The 25267-nt window shown below is 38.8% G+C and overlaps 1 protein-coding gene across 4 annotated transcripts; it reads right to left on the bottom strand.

Annotated features, from left to right (window-relative positions):
- Positions 1 to 182: 182 nt before the first annotated feature.
- Positions 183 to 25194, bottom strand: cald1b (caldesmon 1b). 4 transcript variants are annotated; one of them, XM_054619740.1, is made up of 17 exons: positions 25107 to 25194; positions 16527 to 16630; positions 13166 to 13273; positions 11940 to 12246; positions 11820 to 11861; positions 11075 to 11737; positions 10608 to 10643; positions 10438 to 10502; positions 10089 to 10335; positions 9872 to 9997; positions 8754 to 8797; positions 8574 to 8652; positions 7792 to 7926; positions 7583 to 7708; positions 5275 to 5346; positions 3474 to 3510; positions 183 to 2007 (listed from the first exon to the last, which is right to left on the bottom strand). In XM_054619740.1, exons 2-17 carry the CDS (start codon positions 16598 to 16600, stop codon positions 1991 to 1993), a joined length of 2178 nt encoding a protein of 725 aa, XP_054475715.1. In that variant the 5' UTR covers positions 16601 to 16630; positions 25107 to 25194; the 3' UTR covers positions 183 to 1990. The 4 variants fall into 4 exon arrangements, with proteins under 4 accessions (XP_054475715.1, XP_054475717.1, XP_054475716.1 ...); XM_054619742.1 differs by having other exon boundaries at positions 183 to 2004; XM_054619741.1 differs by lacking the exon at positions 25107 to 25194 and adding an exon at positions 17012 to 17148.
- Between the last annotated feature and the right edge of the window lie 73 nt (positions 25195 to 25267).

Genomic DNA, 25267 nt, shown 5'->3' with positions numbered 1-25267 from the left:
CACACAAACATACCAACACACATTCAACAGGTACATTCCCGTCCCGGTAAAATGTAATTTATCCATTCAAGCTTTCAGCAGTCGCTCACGTTTCAACACTCCATAATTTCACCAGTGGTTAGGAGGCACTTGAAGCAGCATTTCCTCCCAGTAGCTAAAAAAAAAAGCAACAGAACTACAACACCTTTTGTACTTTTTTTTTTATTTATTGCTGAAGCAAGTACAAACAATAATTTCAAACATTCAAACAAAGCAATCCACCTCTTTGGGAATCCATTACATTTTGGCAGGATGCAACTCATGTTTACTGCTGACTGACAGGAACACAGGGAACAATTTAAAGTTAGAACTTAGTCCATTTTACTATCGTCTTTTACACCTTCATCACTGCAGCTGCAGTGCAATTAAACTGCATTTACTGGCTTGTAAACTGATAATAGAAAAGTAAAGTATGACTGCCTGTTAAATAGTATTGCATTTGGTTACGGAGTAGTTGTTACATTAAAAACTTGCTTACATGCGTATCCATAGATTTATTTTGTACTTATATTCCATAATAATGTGATTTTCTATCCACAACAGTTAACAGAAGCCAAACAAGTAACAAAGCCATGTGTTGTTGACAGAAACCTTAAACCGCTTGCACACTGTGTCTCTCTGGCTGCAGTCCTTGGCAGAGTGTGCCACTTTATAATACGGCACCCTTTATATGGGGTTTATAAACTCTGTTTCTAATGGTACTCATTTTCTAATAAGCCATGAAGTCTGCAGTTATAAATGCTAATAAGCCATTAATAATACTTCATCCAGTTTGCATTTGTGAATGTTAAGATGTACTTATTAACACTTAAAACAAAGTACATCTGAGGCTGAATGTTATTCTTACAGGTATTTGGTCATAATCTAAATTTTGATCTGATGATGGCGATAAATGAAATGTTGGGGATCACCAAAGACATTGCAATTCATGCATTTCACTCAAATTCAAATGGACACTAGTTGAAAAGTCACAGGATCACTAATGTCAGAAGGCGCCATCATTTAGGGATCATTGAGCAAATTGATCCAGAGTTGCAAAGTTGGAAAGTAAGGAGGAAGTCAGTAGGATTCATCCTCTGGGCACCATGAATGTTTGTACCAAACTTTGATGGAAATGCATCCAATGGTTGAGATATTTCTGTCTAGAACAAAGAGGTAAACCAACAGACTGAACCAACATTTCCATCCACAAAGTTTGTGTTGCATTAGTTACAATTTTACAAAGGGATTTTTCACAACCTGGCAACCCAAAAATCTGCACTCATTGATGACTTACTAACCTAGCTAAAAAAGTAATTAGTTACTATTTAAAGATCCCTTCATAAAGGGTGCTTTATTATAAAACTGTACTTACCAACATCCACCTTAGTGGCAGTTTACGCTCACAATTCAAATGCAAGCAGTGAGATGGACATTAACTACCTTGGTTATCACATGGAGTCAAAATAGTGACTATCATCCCAAAAAGCAGTGAGTCTGTACGACAATAAAACACAAATGCTTGTTATTTGGTTTAAGCTATATGGAAATACAATAGGAGCAGACATGTCAGTGTGGCTTGAAAGCAATATGACATTTAAGCATCCTGGCATCTTAAACTTAGAACCTTATAATTAAAAAGATGGATACTACACAATCCATTACATATTAAGCATTAAACATGCGGTGCTTTGTCCTGAAAACCCTTATTATATATGGCATCTTCTTTCAGTTTTCCTAGTCAAGTCAAGTCTGATGAAAACTTCGATATTTTTTTACTTTTGAGGAAAAAAAAAAACCCTCTGGAGACTTTGATGCTGGAGTCACTCATCCTGGTCCCTCGTCTTTTCCTCACTCCGGTTGTGAACTTCATGCAACAAACAGGAAACGTTGAAGGGAAATGGATGCACGTACAGTAGCTGAGCGTTGTGTTTTGTCAGGTGAGACTTGATTTAAACGGGGATGTCAATGGTTAGGGTCTTACGCCTGCTAACAGAGAGAGAGACAGACTTTAAAGATCTATTAATCAATTCATACGTCAATGTTGCATTTCAAATTGCATAACTTGTCAAAGTTTATTAGGTGATAAACTAGATTATTTTTAAGGCTGTTAATCAATGCTTTCACATCCATACGTCTCTGTGCATTTGTGTTTGTATATCAGAGTCAGTTCCACTATTGCTGAAACATACCCTGCAGTCAAAGTCAAGACACTGCAGTCAAAGTCAAGACACTTCTCTGTGTGATTGATAGCTGTAACTTTGTCATTTGCCCTTTACTTCATTCCTCAGCGGTCTATTTCTGATGGAGAGGTGGGTTGGTTACAAACAAGGAATCGCTATTTAGGGTCCGAGCTGAGACTTGACAAACACTTTTCCATTCCTATTGTTCACGCTGTGGCTCAACATTTAGGGCCTTGATGTCTGAAGAAATGTGATTTTTGCACAAAAAGAGGACAGATAGCTTTACTCTGCTAACATCAGCAGATGTTTCATGTATTTTCTTTTTATGATAAATGCACATTTAAACAAACCAACTGCATGGACACAGGTTAGGTCTTTATCTTTCACACTGAGTAAATAAGCTCAGTGATTTAGCCCCGATTTGCTGCGTAAACGGTAAGTAATCCTCCCTAGTAGTCAGTTGTAATGTGAAAATCAAGCAGCTGCACTCTGGTATGTTTAACAACTCGCCAACACCGCGGCATTGGACAGCCCAGGTGGCAGCGGGTGACCAGTGCACTGCAAAGACACGTCAGCCATCCCAGGAGTCTGGAAGGTTCTTTATAATGGGACACAAGGTCAGGGTGAGGGTTTTTCTTAAATATAGACCACAGTGTCGCAGAGCTGAACCAGCGCCCAAAAATCTGCAACAGCAGATTTGATTTACAATGAGCATCTATTCTGGCACAAAGGAAGGTTGGTGGGTTGAACTATAGTGGTGTTGCCACAGAGGGCTATAAATCAGTCATGAGCTACCCCCCACCTCATCTACAAAATGGTTTGAAGGACAGAGACACTTCATCTAAACTCTGTTTCCTCATGGGCTGATCTAGTTAAACCCTGGTTTAACATGTAGTAGGTCTACATTTACAGTCAGTGGTGGAAGAAGTATACAGGTCCTTTAATTAAATACAAAACCACAATATAAAAATACTTCACTCCTAGTTAAAGTCCTCCAAAATGTTACATGAGTAAAGTATCCTCTGCAAAATGTACTAAAACCATGGTTTGCTTAAGTTTGACATTTTGAGAATACGTTTAATGATTTCTTGCCGAGAGTTGAATGGAAAGGTCGATACCAATCTCAGACATGGGATTGGTATTCTCATCTAACTTCTGGCCAGAGAGTGAATAATTGTTTCCTAAAATATCAAACTATTTCTTTAGAGTAATTTCTTGAGTTTTTGAGTAAATTTACATTCAAACACTATTTACAGTCACTTAGAAACTTACTATTAGTGACAAACTTGCTCTTGCCTGCAACTGCCACCTGTAAACAAAAATGAACCAAGAAACAAAAATGTAAGAAAAAGGGAAGAAAAAAGTCAAGAAAAGACTGTAAACCACATCTCTAATATTGCTTAATGTGATCAGCTGATGGTGTTGAAACAATCTCTCAATTTATTCTGGGATTTACAGCTTTTGAACCATTTGGAGCGAATGTAGAAACTTATAAGGTAATAACAAAGAAAGATTTGTTTCATCCATGGATATACCTTAGATCAAGGGAGAGGGAAGTGAGAGGGGTGGATGTGATAAATATATATAAACTATGTAAACATGTACTTATAAAGATGGATGAACTGTATTCTACAAAATTCCCACAGATAATATACTGTCCAAAAATTTCACATAATAAATAGAAGTAGAATCCAAAGAGTATTTTTAAAGCACTCCAGACTTATAAAATGCATCATACACAGCACTCAAACACAACCACATGCATTCTGTCATAATATCCTGCTAAAGTTGTGCACAGTGGAGCCAAAACGTCCTGAAACAACAACAGATTATGCTCATGAATGAAATAATCCATGTTCCAAATATAAAAACCAGAACTGAGCCAAGGATTACTATTAATGTCTTTAAACCCAGCGTGGGAACTATTGACAGCATCCAAATGATATAGTGTATATTACAGTCTATGTGTGAGAGGAAATACAGAAATCCACACCGATGGCTGCCATCTTCTTTAGTGAATACAAATCTGTTTTCCACTTCAGTTCAGGCAACTCAAGGAGAGGTTTTTAAATCAAAATACATCCTACCTCTAACAAGAGGTACTGATCATATACTGACTTATGAGTTAAGGAACAATTTATATGTAAATGAAAGTATTAGGGTGGGATAGGGGATTATTCTAATATACATTACTGAATTACATATTATTTTAACATAAAGTACTGAAATGTCACAATAAGATTACCATGACAAACTAAAACTACATAATGAATTTAAAATGGTGTCATCGGCATACGGCTTAACTTGCCTTTTATGACCTGTTGCACACAAAAAAGTTTTGATGTAAAAAATTAAAAGATTGCTCAAAGACTTTGAAAAATACAATACAAAAAATAATACTTAACCTTCCCCTTGTAACACACCCATCTCTCCAATATATTTTTTGTCATGTCACTTACTTAAACATAATCTTTCATAATAAACATCATACAGTTTTTTTTCATGAAATATGTGTTCACCTTCTGAATTAACTGAAAAGAAAAAGAAACAGTGTTGCCAGATTGGACTGAGAGAAAATTGGCATAATCAGAGCCTAGAACCTGCCCAATCATCAGAAGCCTAGCCAATTTTTTGTGACATTTGGTTTTGACTGTCATCAGTTATCAGTTATTGCCTGTCGAGCTGTGCGGACTGAACTTTTTTGTTGGCGGAAAATGAGCCAGATGCCACAAAAAATAGCAGAAATGTTCACAACCCACCAAAAACTAATTTTAGTTGCAAGATTTAAGATAAAGTAGTCCAAATGAGCAGATACTGGAAAATCCGGCAACTCTGTTCCCAATCATATGCATTTTTAGAAACGGCATGAAAACAGTGTAAACACCACAAAGATCAATCGCTGCGTGTTGGTGGAACGTGCATTGTGTGTTGCAGCCAAAGATTCGTAAATTACCTCTTTCACCCTTCTATTAGGTAGACTGGATCAAATAAACAAACAGGACCATGTCATTTAAAAGCCTTTAAACAGTAACATTTACACTACTTTCGCAGTAAAGGTGTGCGTGTGTCTCACCTTGGCAGGTGTAGAGCTCTTCTTGGTTTCCCACATGCCACGTTTGCTACCGATGTCACCTGGTTTCACATCCTGTCACAATTAAGACAAACCATTAACCCATTAGTCAAATGCAATGGCTAAGGAAATGTTTTACAGAAGTAAAAGTACCAACACAACAGTGTTTTCATAGTAAAAGACCTGTACTTAAAATAGTATTAGCAGCAAAATATACTTATCGGTTCTTTATACAATATTCAGAGCATTAATATAGCATCAAACAATTATTAGCTACGTAGAGATATAGTTGAGGGTTGTCTAAGCAGATAATGAAGTCACTTTCCCTACTTTCTGTCTGTGTTATTAATATTATATTAATATCATAATATTATATTATTAGAGCTCCTCTGTGCTTTGTTGACATAGCCGGGCCGGGCTCGTTAGCTTTTTATGCAAGTTAGCGTGCCGCACTGGTTGCTTACGGCGGTTGTTCTGCACGGCTCTCATACGCTGATTACAGCTGATAACGCCATTCAGACGGATTGCAAGGTTGTGAGGGCATAGTGCCCACCCTCCAATGCCCCCTCAGATAAACACCGTTAGCTCTGTCAGCACTGCTGCCGTTGCTTGCACTGTTAGCATTGTTAGCTGCAAGTCACCCACCGGCTCAGCTGTGGCCATGTTGAGAGTTGTGTGGAGGCTATAGAAATACTTTGAATTTTGTATTGAGCACAATCATTTTGTATGAAAAGTAAGTTCTCATTATGCAAAACGAGGGTTAATTTTATTACTTTATATACTGCTCGGTAGCTTTATGTAAAATAATGCATAGGAATTGATTTGTTGATTATTTGGATTAATAATCTAAATCTGCAAAATCACAAGTACCGGAAGCTATCAAATAAATTTAGTGAAGTAAAAAGTACAACATTTCGTATAAGTATAAAATAGCATCAAATTAAAATACTCAAGCTAAGTACCTGAAAACTATACTAGTTAAGTCCTTAAGTATATGTTCTTAATTACTTTATGGCCTTATGCAATTTAGTAGTTAGTTTAGTAACTATTATGATTCAGAATTTTAGTGGTAGTTAGTGTAAAATGTATGCAAATTGGCCCCTTTACCAGTTTGAAGAAGGGTAGGCAAAGAACAGCAGGAGAAGTGAGGAAAGCTGAGAAAAATGAGTGCAATTGGAAGGAGGAAAGAAAGGCAGAAGAGATTTAAACAACACAGTAAACATACAGAAGAGAATGCAGACATCAGACATGTTTCTGCTGTACAGCTTCATCCCGTCAGGGGGAGTTGTTGCCACATAATTGACACCAAGGTTACAACCACCCTTCTGCTGGCCAAGACGTTTGACACTAAAGATATCTCGCTCATCAATTTCCCGTTATGACAATGTCACACGTCATTCAGCAATGGTTCTGCATGTCTACATAGTGTAATGTCTCCAGAAGAACTGGCAAGAATAGCAGCTGGTGTCCTACTTTAAGAAAAGGACATGGTGTTCACCAAGTACAGTACACTGTTACAAGTGGTCTCATGTATTTTTTGGCGCCGAATGAATCATAAATTAACCAGATTAATCACTCAACTTGTTTACTTGCAAGGTTGTTTTGTCTGTGGTGTCAAATAGGCTAATAACGTCTCTGTGTGAGACAAATGTGAAGGGGTATGAACCTTTACCCTTGTCTGAAGGAGACTTTAAGTATGGAGTCACAGGGAGATTTAAATGTATTGTTCTTTGGATTAAAATGAGTCCAATACAACAGATGACTGTTTGAAAGTACTGTAGGGTTATGGGTTTTATGGGCTGTAATATAATCTTGAAATACCTACAGAGGCCAGAGTGATTGATGTATGGAAGGGTGTAGAAACGGCTGTGCATGGGGGCATGTTGGCATTCAGCCACCTGACACATAAATGCTGCTGCACAGTGCTTTGTGGTTGGACTTTTGTCCAACAAAGACAGTAATATTCTTCTTCTATCCAATTATTTCTCACAGGTTTAGGCTACAAATACATATATATTGAAGACTTTGAGATCATGTAGAGAATAAAATACTTTTTTAGAACAAAAGACTAGCAGATGTTGTGAAGTAAACTGTCCATGTGGTGTCACTACACTCCAGGAAGGAACAGTTCCCAGCCTCGGTGCTCAGATATATAAAGGCTGCCGCCAACAAAAGGCTGGCATGTAGATGTGCAAATGAGAACATTAGCGTGTGCAGAATATCAAGGGATTACTCTCTTGAAGTAACACTGGTGTCTAGTTTACAATAGTGTGTATGTGTGCGATCAAGACAAGGATTCATCAGGATTTACTGCTGGCTTTGCTGCTGCTGGTGATGATGCTGCAGGTGCAGGTGCTGCCGTCTTCTCTGCCTCTGGAGGCTTTGCCATCCAACTGTTCACACGTCCAGCCACACCTCCTTTGATACCAGCTACATCCTGGAGAAAAAAAAGAGCTATCTCAAACACTCAAATCATTATTGAATCTCTCTAACTTCCCTCCTTGGCTGCTTTTCGCTCACCTTGTTGGCAGGAGTTGGACTATCAGAGGAGCTGACGAAGTTGCCTTTCTCCCACATGCTCTTGATGCTGCGTGCGCCGCCTGTAGGAATATCAGCCATCGGAGACTTTGGGGATTTGACGTCCCCTTTGTTTCCCTGTGGACGTAGAGGATGGATTTAACTACTTTTACATGGGCAAAAACAGAGCTACGTTGACTTAGGATCAGTGGTGAAATGTAAAATGTAATGAAGTTATTGTTGTGGTATTTGTTCTTGAGCATTTCCATCTTGTCTTAATTTTCTACTTCTTTCAGAGGCAAATATTGACATTTTTCTCCACAACTTTTACAGCTAAAGTTACTAACTACTTTACAGATTATCATTTAAACATAAAATAAGCTTATTAAATACAAATGTATTGAAAGCCAAACAACAAAAACGCTGCGTCTGATTTGGGCCTGTTTACTTGTTTAAGATGTCTAAGTGTTGGTATCAGTTCCACCAAAGACAGATTTCTTCTCTAAACTCCTCAGACTATGTCATTTAAATAAGTGTTTAGAGGCACAAAGAGGTTCAATTCTTCAATGTCTGACAAAAAAGGAAAGATTGAGTCAAATGATTAGAAATGTTTTGTATTTTATTTTGATTATACTTCTGTACTTTGACTGAAGCAGGATTTTCAATTCAGGACTTTAATTTGTTATGGAGTACTTTTCCATTGTTGTCTTTGTACTTTAACCTAATTAAAGGATTTGTGTACTTGATTACCACCACAGCTGAGGATGATGCATAATGAGTCTCACCTGGATGGCAGAGGTGTACTGTTCCATTCTGTTGCCTATCTTGGAGACAATTGGAGTGTGAGACACTCTGGCTGTGGTGCTGTGTGGATGAACAACACATGGGACATTAGTGCTGCTCGCAAATTTAAGAGTGTTCATTCATTTATTTTAAGTTATTGTAAAATACTTTTTAAGGCTCACCTTTTCTGGGCTGATTTGCTCAGGAATTCTGCCTTTGCCCCGATCTGTACAAAACAGCATATTTTGAGGTTATAAACAGTCTGTGGTTGACATTCACAAATAAATACTGACATGGTCAAGCTGCCCTGGTTTCTTTTCCTGTCTCCAAGACAACCTCACTGAGAAGCAGACTAGTCCGTCCCTGGGAAGGTCTCTCTGTTCTCGGTGCCTGAGTGATTGAACTGGAGAGTTTGGCTGTCAGGGAGCCAGCATACACACACACACACACACACACACACACACACACACACACACACACACACACACACACACACACACACACACCGCTCACACACACTTACACACACTGAGGTCTGCTGTTCAAAATTAATAATACCTCCCTTGTATGCGCACACACAATTCTCAACATTCCTCCAAAAATACTCCAGAAAATTACCCAGTCATGGTCTTGTACAAAAACAACCATATTTGAGAACAGCGCAGACGCCATCTCCAATCAATTTTTTAATTCTTGTCAACTAACAGCCTATTGGTTGTATCAGAGGACTTGAAATGGGAACAGCAAAACAAACAACCAAATTGAATTTTAAAACATGTCTCTGAAATGACAACATCTGTATAAACTATAAAAACAAGCTGGTAGCAATGCTCAATGGAATAGTTTGAATAATTGGGAAATACACTTTCTCTCTCAGAGTTAATAAATAGATGGATACCAAATTGTGTTATGAGAGGGTTATTGATCTTCTCTAACTCTCATCATAGAATGTCAATTAATGTAATTCCCAAAATGTCAGTGATTGGGGGGTATGCTTCTTGTTAAAATACCTTTCCTCATAACATTCTTATAGCATAGATGTTTTTGGGTGTTTTAATTTATTTAACATTTCTTTACTTACCTGTAGAGGAAGCTAGCCATACAGATAGTTTTTTTTATTAAAGTTTTCTGCCTCAACCCCAATACAATGGAGGTAAAAGGGAATGTGTTTGTGGTGCTCAAAGCATTGAAAAATACAATTTGTTCATGGCAAATGACACATCATTTTACATGTTATTTGTTGTGCTTAAAACGCTCTAGAATAACTCAAAGATACCTGAAGCTCTGATCCAAAACTCACCTTTGAGGAGCCTTTGGGACTGATAGCAAAGGCAGGTTTTGTAGACCCTTCTTCCATCTGTTTCTTCTTCTCTGCAGCCTCTGCCCTCCTTTTCTCTATCTCTTCCTTCATCCTCTTCCTCTCCTCCTGTAAGGGAAACCACAATTTTTCTGTCACCAACCAAATCAAGCCAAAGTAAAATGATGCTTTACACACTACGTGTAAAATCTACTCTCACCTGTTCTTTGGCCTTCTTGTCCTCCAGCTCCTGCTTCTTCTGCTTCTCCTCGTCCTCTAACACCTTCTTTCTCTCCTCTCTCTTCTTCTTCAGCTCCTCCAGCTCGGCCTCTGAGTCCTGCTGCTTCTGCTTCATCTTCTCAAAATCCTCACTTTCCGCGTCGTTTCGCCGGCGCTTCAGCTCTTGCAGCTTTCGCTCAGCTTCTTGTTGCTCCGAGACATTTGCCTTATTGGCGGGAACATTGTCTCTGCACACAAACACACTCAATGTTTGAATGATCAATATATACATGTATACAAACTCAAGTGTTCCTCATAAGATACTGATGAGGTAAAAATGATAACTTTACCTTGAAGTCTTCTCTGTTTTCTTAAGTTTATTCTCAAAGAGCCCTCCGTTCTTGGTTGGTTCACTCTGGCAAAAAAGGTAAAAAAGTTTAACTTTAAAATCCTAATCACATCTTTGATATTTAAAAATGTAATATAAAGAATATAATTTTATATGACATTTCAATTTTACCTTATCCTTAAAACCAAATCTTTTTGGCTTCTCCTCCTTTACACAGAAGAAAGAAATAGAAGAAAATTAACGTGATAAAAAACAGCAAGCTCAGTCAAAACGCATGATGTAAAAAGACATCAAACACTGATTCAAACAAAGGCAGGGCAGTGAAAGTAACGCAGATGTAAACGGACACCGTCACATGCTGTGACATCCTCAAGGCCAACACCTCTTTTATCCATGTGGCACACACTGTGACTGTTTAGTAATGTAAGAACACACCGTATCATACAGTAAATATCTGAACACGAGAACAAAGCCTAGATAGATCAGAAGCAGTCCCCTAGTGTCATTTAATCTGAAGGATTAAGGATTCATTTTATAAATGTCTATATTCTGTTACTTTACCAATGGAAACATTCATATTTTCATTTAGCTATTCCAGGTTTTTGAAGTGGCTGCTATGCAATAAATCACATCAATACCTCCTCTTTCTTTGTCTTCTCTTCCATCTCTCTCTTTTTGCGTTTGTCCTCTTCATCTTTTTTCTTCTTCTCTTCGGCCTCCTTTTTCCGCTTTTCCTCCTCTTCTTTCTTCTTCTTCTCTTCCAGCTCTTTCTTCTTCTGCTTTTCTTCATCCTCCTTTTTCTTCTTCTCTTCCAGCTCTTTCTGGCGCTTCTCTTCCACTTCTTTCTTTTTCTTTTGCTCCATCTCCTTTTTTTGTTTGTCCTCTTCCTCTTTCTTCTGTCTCTCTTCTATCTCCCTTTTCTGTTTGTCCTCTTCCTCTTTCTTCTGTCTCTCTTCTATCTCCCTTTTCTGTTTATCCTCCTCTTCCTTTTTCATTTTTTCTTCCTTTTCCTTTTTCTGTTTTTCTTCTTCCTCTTTTCTCAGCCTCTCTTCCATTTCCTTTTGTTGTTTTTCTTCCTCTTCCTTCTTTCTCCTTTCCTCCTCTTTTAGCTGCCTTTCTTCTTCCTCTTTCTTGAGCTTTTTTTCCTCTTCTATCTGCAGCATTTCCTCTTTTTCTTTCCTCTTCCATTCTTCTTCCTCCTTGTCAACATCAGGAACAGCCTCCTCTTCAGCATCCTTTTTTCCTAAATCTGGCTGCTCAAACTTTACTTCTGTTGCTGCAGCCTTCTCCTCAAGCTCCTCCTATAAAATACAGTTTTGTGTCAATAAATGCATGTAAAACAACATAATTAAGTTGGCAGAGGGCTAAGATAAGACACCATACCTCATTTGTTATTCCTGCTGTTCTTGACTCTTCAACAGATTCCTGCCGACAGAAAAAAACATAAGCGACAACAGAATAATCTCAGCCCAAACAATCGTTCTCTATAAAAGTTCCCTTTACCTTCTCTTCTTCCTTTTTGTCCTCTTTCTCTTTTCTCCAGGAGTTAGTATCACTGTCTGCCACTTCCTCTTGGGCTAGTTTCTCATCCTCCTCTTCCTCTTCCTCTTCTGTATGTCGCTGTCTGATGGAGGACTGCTCCTCCGGTGAGCCGTCTGTGCCGTTGGTGGTGCTGAAGGCTGGGTCAAACTCCTTCTGCCTCTCCATGGCCTCCATCATTCTCTTCTGGCGGCGCTCCTCCCTCTTGGCCAGGCGTTCCAGCAAGGCCTGGTCATCATCTGCACCTTCACCACCGGTTGTCTCCGTCACACTGTAAGCACATGAAATTCACTTGTCCACCAAATGTTGAATCTACAAATTGCCCAATCAAGTGTGATGACCCACATCTAAGTGTCTGATTGGATTTTTGCTGCGGCTAGAGGTGATGAATTAAAAATGTATACTTGTGCTGACCTGGAGACGATTGTCCCAAAGTGTCTCACTCTGTATTAACTTCTCAGCTCAATACTTGGGTAAAAACAAAATGCATTTGATTATATTTGATGAAAAAAACAAGTGTTTATTTCCCCTGGTGTTTAACTGTCTTAACTATTGACAACACACAGTTCGTTTGTACAGGTTCAGCTGAGCATTATAACAATAATATGGGCTATCAATGTTAGTGAAAATAATTTCTCATATGTACACATACACAAACAGGTAATGAATATTGTATTAACATCTTGTGTATGTGTAAACTTTTTCTATTTCAGTGCAGTATCGTAGAAGGGCCCCAACTAGCATGGGGTGTAACGTTAACTTAGCTAACTAGTTGTAATGTCGCTAATGTAACTTCTGCAGAAAAGCTTGCTGTGTAATCGTCAATAGTTTAACTGACAGTAAAATATCAATGCTGTGTTTTGCTATAAAATGGTGTGGTTTACTTTTAATACTCTAGGGTTCTCTATACAGGAAACAATGCATATCTAGTGCCTCCTCACCGCTCTCAATATGGAGGCTGCTGAGCTGGCGGCAAACAGCTAACGGTGCTAACAGCGCAAACAATGGCAACAGTGTCGACAGAGCTAGCGGTGTTTACCTGGGGGATTTCTGTTTCTCTGTTAACTGTATTATAAATCTATAAAAAAGTATTGCCTCTTGTTTTCCTGGGTTGTCGAACACTGTTCTTAACACTTTCTGTACCAAAACCCTCTTTTTACCCAGGGACTTTATCTACATGAGGCCTTTACCTGTTAGTGTTGATCACATCAGACTCGTCTGAGTCCTTCATCTTCTTCCTCTCCTCCCTTGCACGTCTCCTTTGCTCCCGAGCTTCCTCCTCATCGTCGTTGGTGTTACTGACAATGAGGAGAATGAAATATCACACATACAGATGTAAATGTCTTTGTGTTTTTACTCCAAAATTAGACGATTGAAGTTCCACTATGGAAAATGAAGTCGTCACTTATAGTTCTGTTTTAAAGTTATTTTTTTGAATGGTAGTTCAAATTGACTAATGCCTTTCAAGTAGCAAAAATGTACCAAAATGGATATCAAATATCTTGAATGGCGAATACAACTCTCTAGTATTTGCATGCATGATTACATATTTTAATTTATCCAAAACACTTAGCACCGTTTGTATCCGAGGATGTTAACATCAGCTATTAAAAGATATTGTGAGATATATTGGAATATGTATTGGAAATATGATCTGCTTGTGTTATGACTTCAGAGTGGACATGAGATGGGATTAGTTCAGTAATAGTAAGGATTTGTGGAGCTCAGAGAGATGAAAGTGTTTGTTTTTCAAAATATAAAAATGATTTAGGTTGTGAACCGCTGATATATGTAAGCCACAAAAATATGATAGAGATTGGGGATGTCACAAGTGAGGGAAAACAGACAAAAAAGAAAATAAACACACACTACATGCGTCTGAGATCAAAATGCCACATCGAAGAAATCAATAGCTCTCCAAAGAAAGACACCTTGTGCATGTATTAATGTAGGAAACATTAAAGTAGAGGCAGATAAATTGCTGGCAAGAAGAAGGCTGGGAAGATAAAGAGAAAGAGATGAGGACGAAATCACCAACACAAGACATAAAAGTATTTATCCCTCTGCCCTTGTCTTTCAATCCTCCTCATCTCGCTCACATCCTGCAATTGACCGTCATCCAACTGTGAGAAGACCCACAAGGAGACTTTCAGAGCATGCCGGGCTTGTATCTTTCCAAGCATTGCCAGGCTTTATGAGGCCCGGAGAGAGCTTGAAATGGCCCATTGATAGAGCATGGGTATTATTTCCACTCTGCTCTTCTTGAAACCGCAACACAATGATTTACAGATGTTGTGGAAGGAAGAGTCAATGGGAACCACAAGCTTTCTGCCCTCAAAACCGAAACGACCGAGGCACAAATCCAACAAATCCTTCGGCAATGGTTTTCCTGGCATGGCATGGGTCGACCCGATAAATCACTGAGGAAGTGATTCAATTATGTATATCTCCACCCAAAGCTATATGCCTGCTGTGAGAGTGCTGTCTAAATGTCGCAGTTACATTTGCAGACGGGCAACTCGAGGGACGTGAAACATGATGGATGGAGGGGAATACGATGAGAGCTCCTTGGCTAAAACTCCACTCAAACAGTCAGTCTGAAGCGCTGAGAGCACGCTATCTCGTTCTGAAATAGAAAAGGCAGTCAAAACATTCCAGCGTCTGCAGCATTTCCGCGGCTGCAGATAGGAGCTGAAGGGCAGGCTGGGTTGGCATCGCTGGCAGAGCTGGCTGCAGGACTGTGAGAAAAATTGCTCATATCGACTTTTTTCCACTGAGGCTCTGATGATTGGACATCTGATATGACAGCAACTGACTTCTAAACCGGAGGAAAGTAATGGGTTGGGCTGCGATTAATTGTATGGACATCTTAACTATGTGGTCATGGCAAAATGTCCCCTTCATCCCTTAAGTAGTCTGAGGTTCTATATTTTTAACAAATCCAATGAAAAGACCAAGACCAACAATGAGTTAGTCCGTCTCTAAATGCTTTTCCAACTTTTGTAATAACAAGAACAACATTTATTTCAACTGAAGATGTTTTTCTGCTGAAGCTTTGCACCAAACAGGAGTGTAAAGACCATGAATTGGAGTATATTTCCAGCTGTGCATTGATACACATTTATATGGGATTGGATTAAAACAAACCGCAGTGGCCATGTTTATTGTAAAGAAAGGGACATGTCACCCAGTGCAACGATGTGGCTCATTAATGTGGTTTTAAAACAATGGAGGTCTATGGCACAGAGGAAGAAGATATATATCAGGCTGTTCTTAAACAATACTATGTGGAATAAGAAAACAATTACAAGAGAAAGTTAATGAATGAGGGTTGGGATGGAGATGACAGTTATATTTTCAAATGGTTTCCATGTCTCTTATCTGAAGTTTAAAAACAGACAAATCGTCTAAGACAAATCAAATTCAAATAATGTTTCTCTTTAATTAATCTTTTGTATGTAGGCTCCAGTTGTCAAAAATCTCCCAATGTTTGATCCTTATTTTAAGTTGATCTGTAATTAAGCAGCAGCTGAGAGCTACAGGTGTCAGCAATTATGCTGATTACTTTCCACTTAACCTTGGGTCGTGTATTGCTTGTCCTGTGCAGAAAGAACTTGTTTGTTCATATTGTGATACAAACTGTACCTCAACTCCTTGAATTGTACTGTGGTCAACTTTTAAAGACATTCTAGTTTGAGATGCCCCCCTTTTCCCTTCCCTTGAATGTTTACATAACTTTCCTTTCGTTCAATGTTGTGAGATACTTTCCACAGAGTCAAACCTGCAACATTACACCACCAGAGTGGATGTTAGCAACAACTCTCTAACAGTATTGTAATATTTATCTGACCACAGAGAGAGAGGAAGGGAGACGACAGAGAGCGACAGACTAATCCAAACAGCAGCACAGCGGAGTGACTTCCTAATGAGCGGAAAAGGTGGTGGAGATCATTACGCCGTCATCACCTGACAACCACCCAAATCCTGTCCGCTCTGCTGCTCCATGTGCAGACACACAAAACTCTCAACTCCCTCTTGCAAAAGTGAAAAAACACGAAGACAGACACGCAAATGCACAATGAAAACCTTGATCACTGAGTTTCTGTCTCCAAGAGTTTGCAAGATTAGAGGAGAAAATCTTGAGTATTTTGAAACTTGCCATCACCTCTAAAATGCTTTGTTGCACTATTTAAGTTTGTCCTATAGTCGCACAGGTTTAAAAACAACACACATCCTTTTTTCCACAGCACAGTCTAGTATCCACAGTATGACACAGTATAGATGGGACTTCCCTCTGAGCAGCGGGTGTCTAATAGCTTTGGCATCGACTGCACATGTGGTTTAGAAAAGCTCCATGCTGATCAAATATGGTGTACTGAAGCTGAAAATATACCATCAAACGAATGAGGCTTTAATTTAAGATGTGTCCTTTAATAGCAATATAGTACAACTTTTACCATGCATTCACTTTTTTTCCGATAAGTGTTTATGTCCATTAATGTGCCTGTGTATGTGTTTCCGTTTAGATATATTCTTGGATGGTTCACTCACTTGTCAGTGTCGACGCGCATCTGCTCTCTCCTCTGCCTCCTCTGCTCCATGCGGCGGTCAAAGTCATCGTCCATGATGCCCAAAAGATTCTCCTCACTTTCTCACTGAAAGACACAAATGCGTTGAATTCAGTACAATCAGGCGGTAAATCAATTGCTCCTCAATTGGTTTATCTTGGATTGCATACTTTATCAAACACATGCTTGGAAAGTCCTCTGATTACTGCAGTATATGGCGAATTTTGGGATAACATTCGTAAAACATTAGGATCTTAAACTGATGAGATGAATCTAATTTCATCATCATTGTAATTTCACAACTTGTAAGCTTTAATATGAAATAACAAACCCTCACAAATACAACCCCTACTCATCTAAATAAATTCTAAAATTAGCTTTAAATCAGTATCACATCAACGTAAAGAGGACCACCCAAGACAGCTTCAGGACATGAGTAGAAACTTGAAAACTGTTGGTTTACAATACCTTAGCAGTAGCTGACGTTTAGTCCATGGACGGAGGAGTCTCCCCTCTCTTCATATATCAACCTCTACAGTCTGGTTTATATCTCAGCCCTTCTGCAGCACAAAGAATTCCTGCTTGTTCTTTCAACGACTTCAACTACCAGAAAAGGAAAAGCCTGCCTCTCTGCTCCCCTCTGTTTCTCTCTCTGCCTCCCTCCTCCTCCTCAATCTGACTCCTGCTCTCTTCAGACTTCAGACTCTCTCAAAAAAGTTTCCCCTTGGTTTGTTTTGTTTCATTCGGCTGTTTCTCTTTCTGTCTGATGTACTGCAGCTATGTTTGCCACCAAATGTGAAATCCATCAACAGATAAATCTGTCAATACAGAACAACAATTGTTCCAAACCGCTGGTCAGTGAATTAAAATAATTTGATATGATTTTGGCTTTTCTAGTAAAACACAAATACAGATTCCTCTACTGTCTTGAATTCTGCCAGTAAACCAGACTACTTGAAGATATGGGTGTCTTTAAGGCTAAATTTCTAATGTTTTCTTACAAAATCTAGCTCAAACCCATTGTTCAGAGACCCATGCATATCTTACCAAGATTTAAATAAACTACTTTTCCCTTACCCATTGACTGTTTAAAGAAATCAAACGTCCAACCAACCTTCCTTTAAGACACCTAACCTTGTAGAGCCTCAATATTCACTGTTGAGATATTAACACTTTTGGGATTTATGTTGTAAACAAAATTTGTATAATCAGGAATATCTGCATTTCAAATTTACATTGGAAATCTTCTTAGGGAACCCAAGGGTCAAGTAACCATTTGTGTTATGGGGCCACACATTTTAATGCTCTACTATTAATCTACTGCATCCACATCCTGAACTAAGCTCTGCTGGACTCACAATTTCACTTCTACTCCCAGAATACCCTGAGACATAAAAAGACAAAGATAGTTGGAAAGGAAAGAGAACTCCATCCAACACACACACACTCAAGAAATGACTATACGATAAAAGGGTCTGGCCTACTTCACAAGTAAAAGCACACATCCATCTTCTTCTGAAGCAACACACGAAAGAATGCTGGGAACTGAGATGATGTGAGCTCACAGAGTCAAGTTGACATCAAACTTTAGTCTCTTTATAAAATGTGTGTTTTCTGTCCTCACTTTGATACAACACACATGCAATACATTTCCCAAACCCTTAAGCACAGCTAGAGTTATCATTCTTGATCCTATAAAGTTATGTAACACAGTGAACTGTCATAAAGAGGGCCACTTCAGTGTCATCCCTTTGTTTAGTTATCTGTGTCTTCTGAAGAGTAGCCCACCAACAGTGAGTAGTCGGTCATCAGTTTAGTTTCTACAATAGCCAACACCATATACAGTCACAAAGGCTAACAAACAGAGGCCTTTTCTAAAACATCCACTACATGGGTGACAAGACGGGTCAGAGCTTTCATGGAAAAGGACGACACTCTTTTACACATCCCTTCCCTGGAAACCAGGAAAATGATTTATTGAAACCCAAAATAGCTTACTTGGTGGCAACACATTTATGGAGGTTTAGAGAGGTGGTTGTCGCTATGATCCGTATGATCTGTCGATTCCATGAATGAGGAGCTTAAAAACTATAGATGAAAAACAGGGCTGGTAGGTCCAGTGCTTTGGTCATGATTAATTTATCTCAACAACTTTAAAATGGATTGAAATTTAGTACAGACATTAATGTTGTCCAGTGGATCTATCATTATACTGTTGGTCGTCCCGAGACTGGTTATCCAGCTCCACCAGCAGGTCAACATGCTAATTAGTCCAGTATTTGGCAATAATGGGTTATTGCCAAATACCTTCAAACTGATGAAATTCCCATCAGTTTCAGCTGTGCTTTATGTTAAATGCTAATTGGCGAATGAAAACCGGTAACATGCTGAACCAGGATGGTGCACATGGTAAACATACCTACTAAACAACAGCATGTTATCGTTGCCACTGTGGGTATCCAGGCATGCTAAAATTAGCGTTGCAGATCTTATACCGTATTAAATCAGTTTATATTCTCTTCAGAAATGAATTTCTGCCACAGTACTCATCAGAATTGTAGATAAAACAGGTGAATGAATATGTTGTTACAGGTTCAAAATATTTGCAGGATTACCACCAGATGCAGGTGTCCAAAACAACCCTAACCCCTCCTCCCCACATCTCTCATCATCACACAAAGTGTCCCTCACAGCGATGGTAGGAGGTATTCCAGTGATCTATGCTCTCATTCACAGTACGTGCAACACCGAGCCAACATCAGTCAACGATCATGTTGAGAGCACCTTGTGACATAAAGACATAATGCAATCATGATGATCAACATTAGCATTAGCATTGTCATTTTCATTGTCACCATCGATATTATTAAGAACTTCATTTGTTGGGTAATATTTCTTCTGAAAGCATTTTGCATTGAAAGTCCTACTCTCCACTCAACCCTAATCAAAAGGGCATAATTCTTCTCCCAATAAAACACGAGTCAAATGTTTATCCATCACTCCCTCACAGCTGTTCGTATGTGGGACCAATTAAGGTCTGAGGATGACAAAGGCTGGTCTGTTTCTCAGCACTATGGACTCTATGGAGCAACAAACATGGACCGACTGACCTGCAGGCTAACAGCTCACAGACATTTCAGAGTCGGTATCCAGGCCTGTTTGGATTGGCCCGGGTCCAGCACGGCCGGGAAAAGTTCTGCATTTCTAAAAAGTTTAAAAACTCACCACTCTGGCAGTTTCACAAAAACCTGTCTGCCCCCACTTTGTTCACAAATGTGGATGCACACACAGAGACACACACACACACACACATTGAGCACTGATACTCACTTCAACAAGCTGTCCCATCAGTCACCAGACAGATGATTTATTTGGATTAGAAGTATGTTTGAATTATTCCTGCTCTTACACTGAAATAAAACCAAATGTAAAGACATGGTCCCCCTTTGATGAAAACACTTATCATATTGGCATTTAAATTTAGAGAGAAATCTCTTCCTGTACCTATCAATGACATGGAAACAGACCCTCAAAACTCCAAACTCTCAACCTCTCATTTACATGTAGGCATCATGTTATAGGTTCTTATAGTGTTCCTGTCATGTATCTGAATGAATTTCACAAATCATTCCCACATGACGGGTGCCCAGGACAGTTTCTTATTCACACATCTGGAACTGATTCGTCTCATCTGGGTTAGCTCTCCCTTCAGATGGAGCACCCTTTTTTTCTTTACACCTCTGCAGGGTCACTCTGCTCTCATGCAACTGGAAACTTGTCATTGCCTTACAGACGGCCAAGTGCTTCCCCTAACACTCACCAGACACTTCTCATGAATATTCATATTGATGTTGGCAACAAATCAACTGGAGTCTGGATTTCTGCTGGCTACATTTAATGACCTGGCACGAACGTTAAATGTAAACTGTGTACATTGTTTCAAATGCCTAAATACAACATTTACATATCAGTATTTTACAAAAAAGTGCATTCAAAAAGAGTAGATTGACAGTTGGAAAATGCACTTATATTAGAGAGGATACTAGTACTCTCATTTCTGTGAGTTAGCTGTGGAACCTGGTCTGTGTGTTTTATCTACAAAGCCTTCTTATTTAAATAATTTTAGATGAAGATTAGACTGGGAGTATGTTCAGGAGGAATAATACAGTGCAGGCAAAAGCTTCTAATTAGCAGACAAAGCAGGTTAAAAGAAGTCTACTGAAAGCATGCAGGTTTTCTGGCATATTTAGGGAAAAATGTATTGAATATATTATGTGTTATTTGATGTGATGTCTGTAATTTGAAAGAATAAAAACAGTTCATATTTAGGGAGTGACTAATATTGAAGGCATGGATTTATAAACCATACTTTAAATACTTAAGTAGGTGACCTATAAAAATGTGATTAATGGATACAGCTCTAAAAGAGAAACAGTTTGCTTTTGGAAGGATCCAATGCCAGTGTTGCCAATCAAAAGGAGTTAAATCACAGTAAGCCCACATTTGAATCCTTTGTTTCTGAAGCCAAAGAGGATTTAGCCTAAGAATTCCTCAAGTGAAGGTTATAATAAGACTTATAAGACATAAGTGCTCGGTATGTAATACAAAAGTTAAAACCCTTCCACTAAAAGCCCCATAATTACATAAATTGCTTAGTTCTTCTTTGTGTCTTTATTCATCCAAACATTGTGTACACGCCATATGTGCCATTTGTATATTGTCTGGCTTTGTAATTACTGGCTCTATGATGGCGTGTTTACAGAGTGTCTGCAATTGTATTAATCAGACATCAAAAGGAGGCAATCTGAAGCATTAGGCTCTATTAAAGACTGTTTTTAATGATGCATGATTTACATTAGGTTTGGCAAGTTAAAGTAGGTCTCACATCTTCATTCAGTAATGTTGAGAAAAGACATGCAGGCAGCTGGATATGAGTTATTTTACGGCCCTCTCTTTCTCTCTCTCTGGCGCTCACTCTTTTTTGAAACAATTCTGATACAATTTGTGGGTGTCACAAAAAGGAAACCAGAAAATAAATAAACATAAACTGGACTTGAAGCACAGTGCAGTTGTAGTTTAAGTGACATGGTTACATCCACCATTTTGTGGCATCTTTTATCTACTGTTCCTTCGAAAAATACTTTTTTAGCCATATCTGTAGGTATTTTTTTATACTGTAAAGCTATCTATAACTTTATTGTCTGCACTCAGTTTACTGCTAACCAAGCTAGCCATTTAGCAGAGGCTAATGTAATTGCTAATCCAACCTTCTGAACTAAATTCACTGTTAAGCTAACTGTAAAGTATTTGACTGTTTTACTTTTACTTTACTATTACTTTTACTATTAATTAAATTTGTTGTGCTTTTCAATGGGTGTTTTAAAGAAAAACATTTTGGGAAATACAATCTGCTAGTGGGGCTCTGTCAAAAGGTCTAATTAAATCCACCTACAAGCCCCTATCAATCTCACCGACGCCTTGTATCTCTTTTATTTAATTCAAGTATATAAGCAACATATTGCCGTATTTCACGGAATTATGGGCCAGACTATTGCTTGTTCAGTACTAGTGACTTCCTGGAGCCTTTGTTTGTTGCAAGCAAACATTTTGGTTTGGGTTTTGAGGGACAATATAACAAATTTGACAGTAAGTTTATACTTTTGTAAATCCATCATCATGAAATCATTCTATTGAATTTTTTATACAATATTGTTTTCACAGTTAATGCTTCCAGTAAAGACTTCAGAAGCCAACAGCTGTCTTTGACTTTTACTGGAAATGTTTGACTTGCTGCATAGCTGTGTACCTGCAGGTACTTTGCACTGAATAACAGCTATATAAGATACATGTACAACTCTACAGCATAAAATAAGATAAGGTTCTAGTTCCACACGCTTATAGATAAACAGTCGCCTCAGAGGCGTTTGCAATCAATCAAAAAGCCAGAGCTGCTTACTCCACATGACCAAACATGGTCGCGTATGAAAAAGTCCCCGACGAGGAAACAAATTCCTCACAGTTTACAAGCCAAAACATACTGTAGTGGTGACCTTCTCTGCTGCTCATTGAAATGTTTGTGTACAGTTTGGTTGAAAACCAGTGTGTGTTGTTTTGTGGTCCATAACCATCGACCAGTAAAGTGGAGATTTGGAAGGATCTAAACATCTCTATGCAGCATTAACAGGCTCAACAGGGCCTTAACTCGGGCTCTTCAGCTCTCCACTTGTTGCTCTGCAGCTCAGCTTTGTTTTAATAAGCAAAGGGACATAAGGAGTCAATCATGAGCTGACAGGTGTGCCTTAAAGTGGAAATTGCTGCTTGCTTGCTATATTTGTCCATGATAATACATTAGACTCTGACTGATCTTTGAAAATATGTTTTGTGAAAGAAGAGGCGAAATTCATCCAAATTTCAAGCAGAGTTTTAGTTTCCTACTCGACCGGGGACTCAATGGAAATAGATGCAGCTATGCGCACTCCCTGTTCTGCATCCCTTCAGCTGAAATGTTGCACTCTGCCTCCTTTTAAGGAAGTACACAGGCAGTGTTAGTTGTAGTGTCCCAGCTTGGCAAGGTGCAAGGCCATAGACAGAAAGCATGGTTTACTCTAGGAAATACCTGCTGCTATACAAAGTGGCAATCGAAGAATAACTTTCCATTGTGAATGCTCATATTCACTTTTCCATAACGCTGCTGGGAGACAGAAAGTATGACTGGAAGGATTGCCATTTAGTTACTGTCAATAAATGGAAATGGACTATGGCTGTTAGAAGATGGTTTTACAATAGTAGAAGTGGAACAGCTGGATATCTAAACAAATAAATGTGACTTCTAAATCATTCTAGTGTTGAAGTAAGGAATGTTATTTCTCCTTACATCAGCCCTGATGGTCCACTGATTGCTGATGAATGACTCCATTAATGTCACAGCCACTGACACCCTGTAATTTGCTCATGTGGAAAACTATTTCCTCTCCTATTTAGAGTGTCCCACCTGCACAACTAGAGAGCAGACAGCCTCCTTCCCTGTCATATATGACATTTTAGAGCTACAAAGACTCGTTTGTGCTTAGACGAAAACATAAACAGCAGAATCTCCCCTGTATTATTTTCTCTTTTAGCAAATTTGATTTGAATTTTTTTTAATGACGACTTTTGGACTCAAACTGTTTAAAAAGTGCTCTGGGTTCGTGTTCACAGTACAGCTAATATATAAATACACCATGCAGACATTGGTGTATCGATCAGTCTAATTTGATGCAGGTTTTTAAAAAGGGGAACAAAAGTCATCCACAGCTAAACACGTCATTAAAAAATTATCTGTGATCTCTTCTTCTTTGTATCGTTGTTGTCAGGCTGTGTGTTTAGATGTATGCTTGAAATCAAATCTCTCGTAAATAACTTTTACACTCATACAAACATGCTTCCAGTGCCCAAGGAGTCTGTGGTCATACACTCACAGAACCCCATGTGGCTGTAGCCTTTATCTTCAATACCATCTAAGGAATAGGAGTGTGACTTGGCACGTCCACCATGCCAAACAGCTTTTTCCACAACCAGACGTCTGCTCAATGTACAAGTAACAAGTAAAATTAAAGTAAGCTGTTGGACAGAGCAGATGCAAGGGCCTAAAGGACTCCAATTTGCAGAGACGTTCATCAACAAAATGCACATTTCAGCTTACAACTGCTTCATGCAGGTCCTGTCTTCCTTACACCATTTTATTTATGCAACTTGGATGCAGTGCCTTCTGATACCTGTCCCTCTGCAGAAATATACTTAAAGACACAAGCTTTATAGTTTAAACTTTTAAAGCCTTTTAAAGAGTTAACTGGATGACAATCACCTCAAAGTATTTATTGCATTAAATCAAGTTCAGCAACATTTTAGAAGGTTTGAATAACAGAGCTATATCCAAAGTGCAATCACATTTAACTCATTGGAATTTAAAGTGATTGCTTAGTTTTTTTGATTTTGTTGAGCGATTTTATGCCATCTTGTCCAGCTGTTACTGTGCCAGAGGATGACCCTTTCTTAATCAAGTGCACACATTTGTGTAAAGAGAGGAGACGTATGTACATCCAGGCCAGTCATTTGAAAATGACTGAACAGATGAATTTCTTTAAGTGAGATTGATGATATGTATATGAAAAATTCCCTTACAACTTTTCAAAAGCATAGGTCTAACTGGAGACAGATGTATCCAGATCAAATCAGATGTAAAATAGTTTTCCTAAGAGGAGTAGAGGACTGAGTTATCGACATAACATATAACCTAAGTGCTGACAACAAGTAAGTTACAGTCTGTTATTTGTATAGCATCTGTTCCTCGTCTAAACCAGCTGGTTAAGTTTAAGACTCGTTAATAAGCCACACACCTACCTCGTCATTACATCAAGTGATGTTTGGAGACCAGCACAACTTTAGTCGTCGTTTGTGCTGGTAATTATCTGATGACAAATCTCTAATTTATCCATAAAAGTCACCAACCACATAAAGTAACACCCCTCTTTATCTGCATTAACTCAAATTATTCAACAACACACATTATCATCGTCAAACTTACCAGGCCGGCAGACCAAAGTGACTGTTCTTGCTGGAAATCAGCAGAAGGAGAGCAACCAGAGGTTTATAAGCAAAGCATGCAGCGTCCGGCTCCGCCTGCTTCAGCTGCAACTCAGTGATGTTCACACTGGGCTGAATGGTGTGTGTGTGTGTGTGTGTGTG

Source organism: Anoplopoma fimbria, chromosome 19, assembly GCF_027596085.1.
Source record: "Anoplopoma fimbria isolate UVic2021 breed Golden Eagle Sablefish chromosome 19, Afim_UVic_2022, whole genome shotgun sequence".
Lineage (NCBI taxonomy): Eukaryota > Metazoa > Chordata > Actinopteri > Perciformes > Anoplopomatidae > Anoplopoma > Anoplopoma fimbria.
This window is presented reverse-complemented; position numbering and strand designations above follow the sequence as displayed.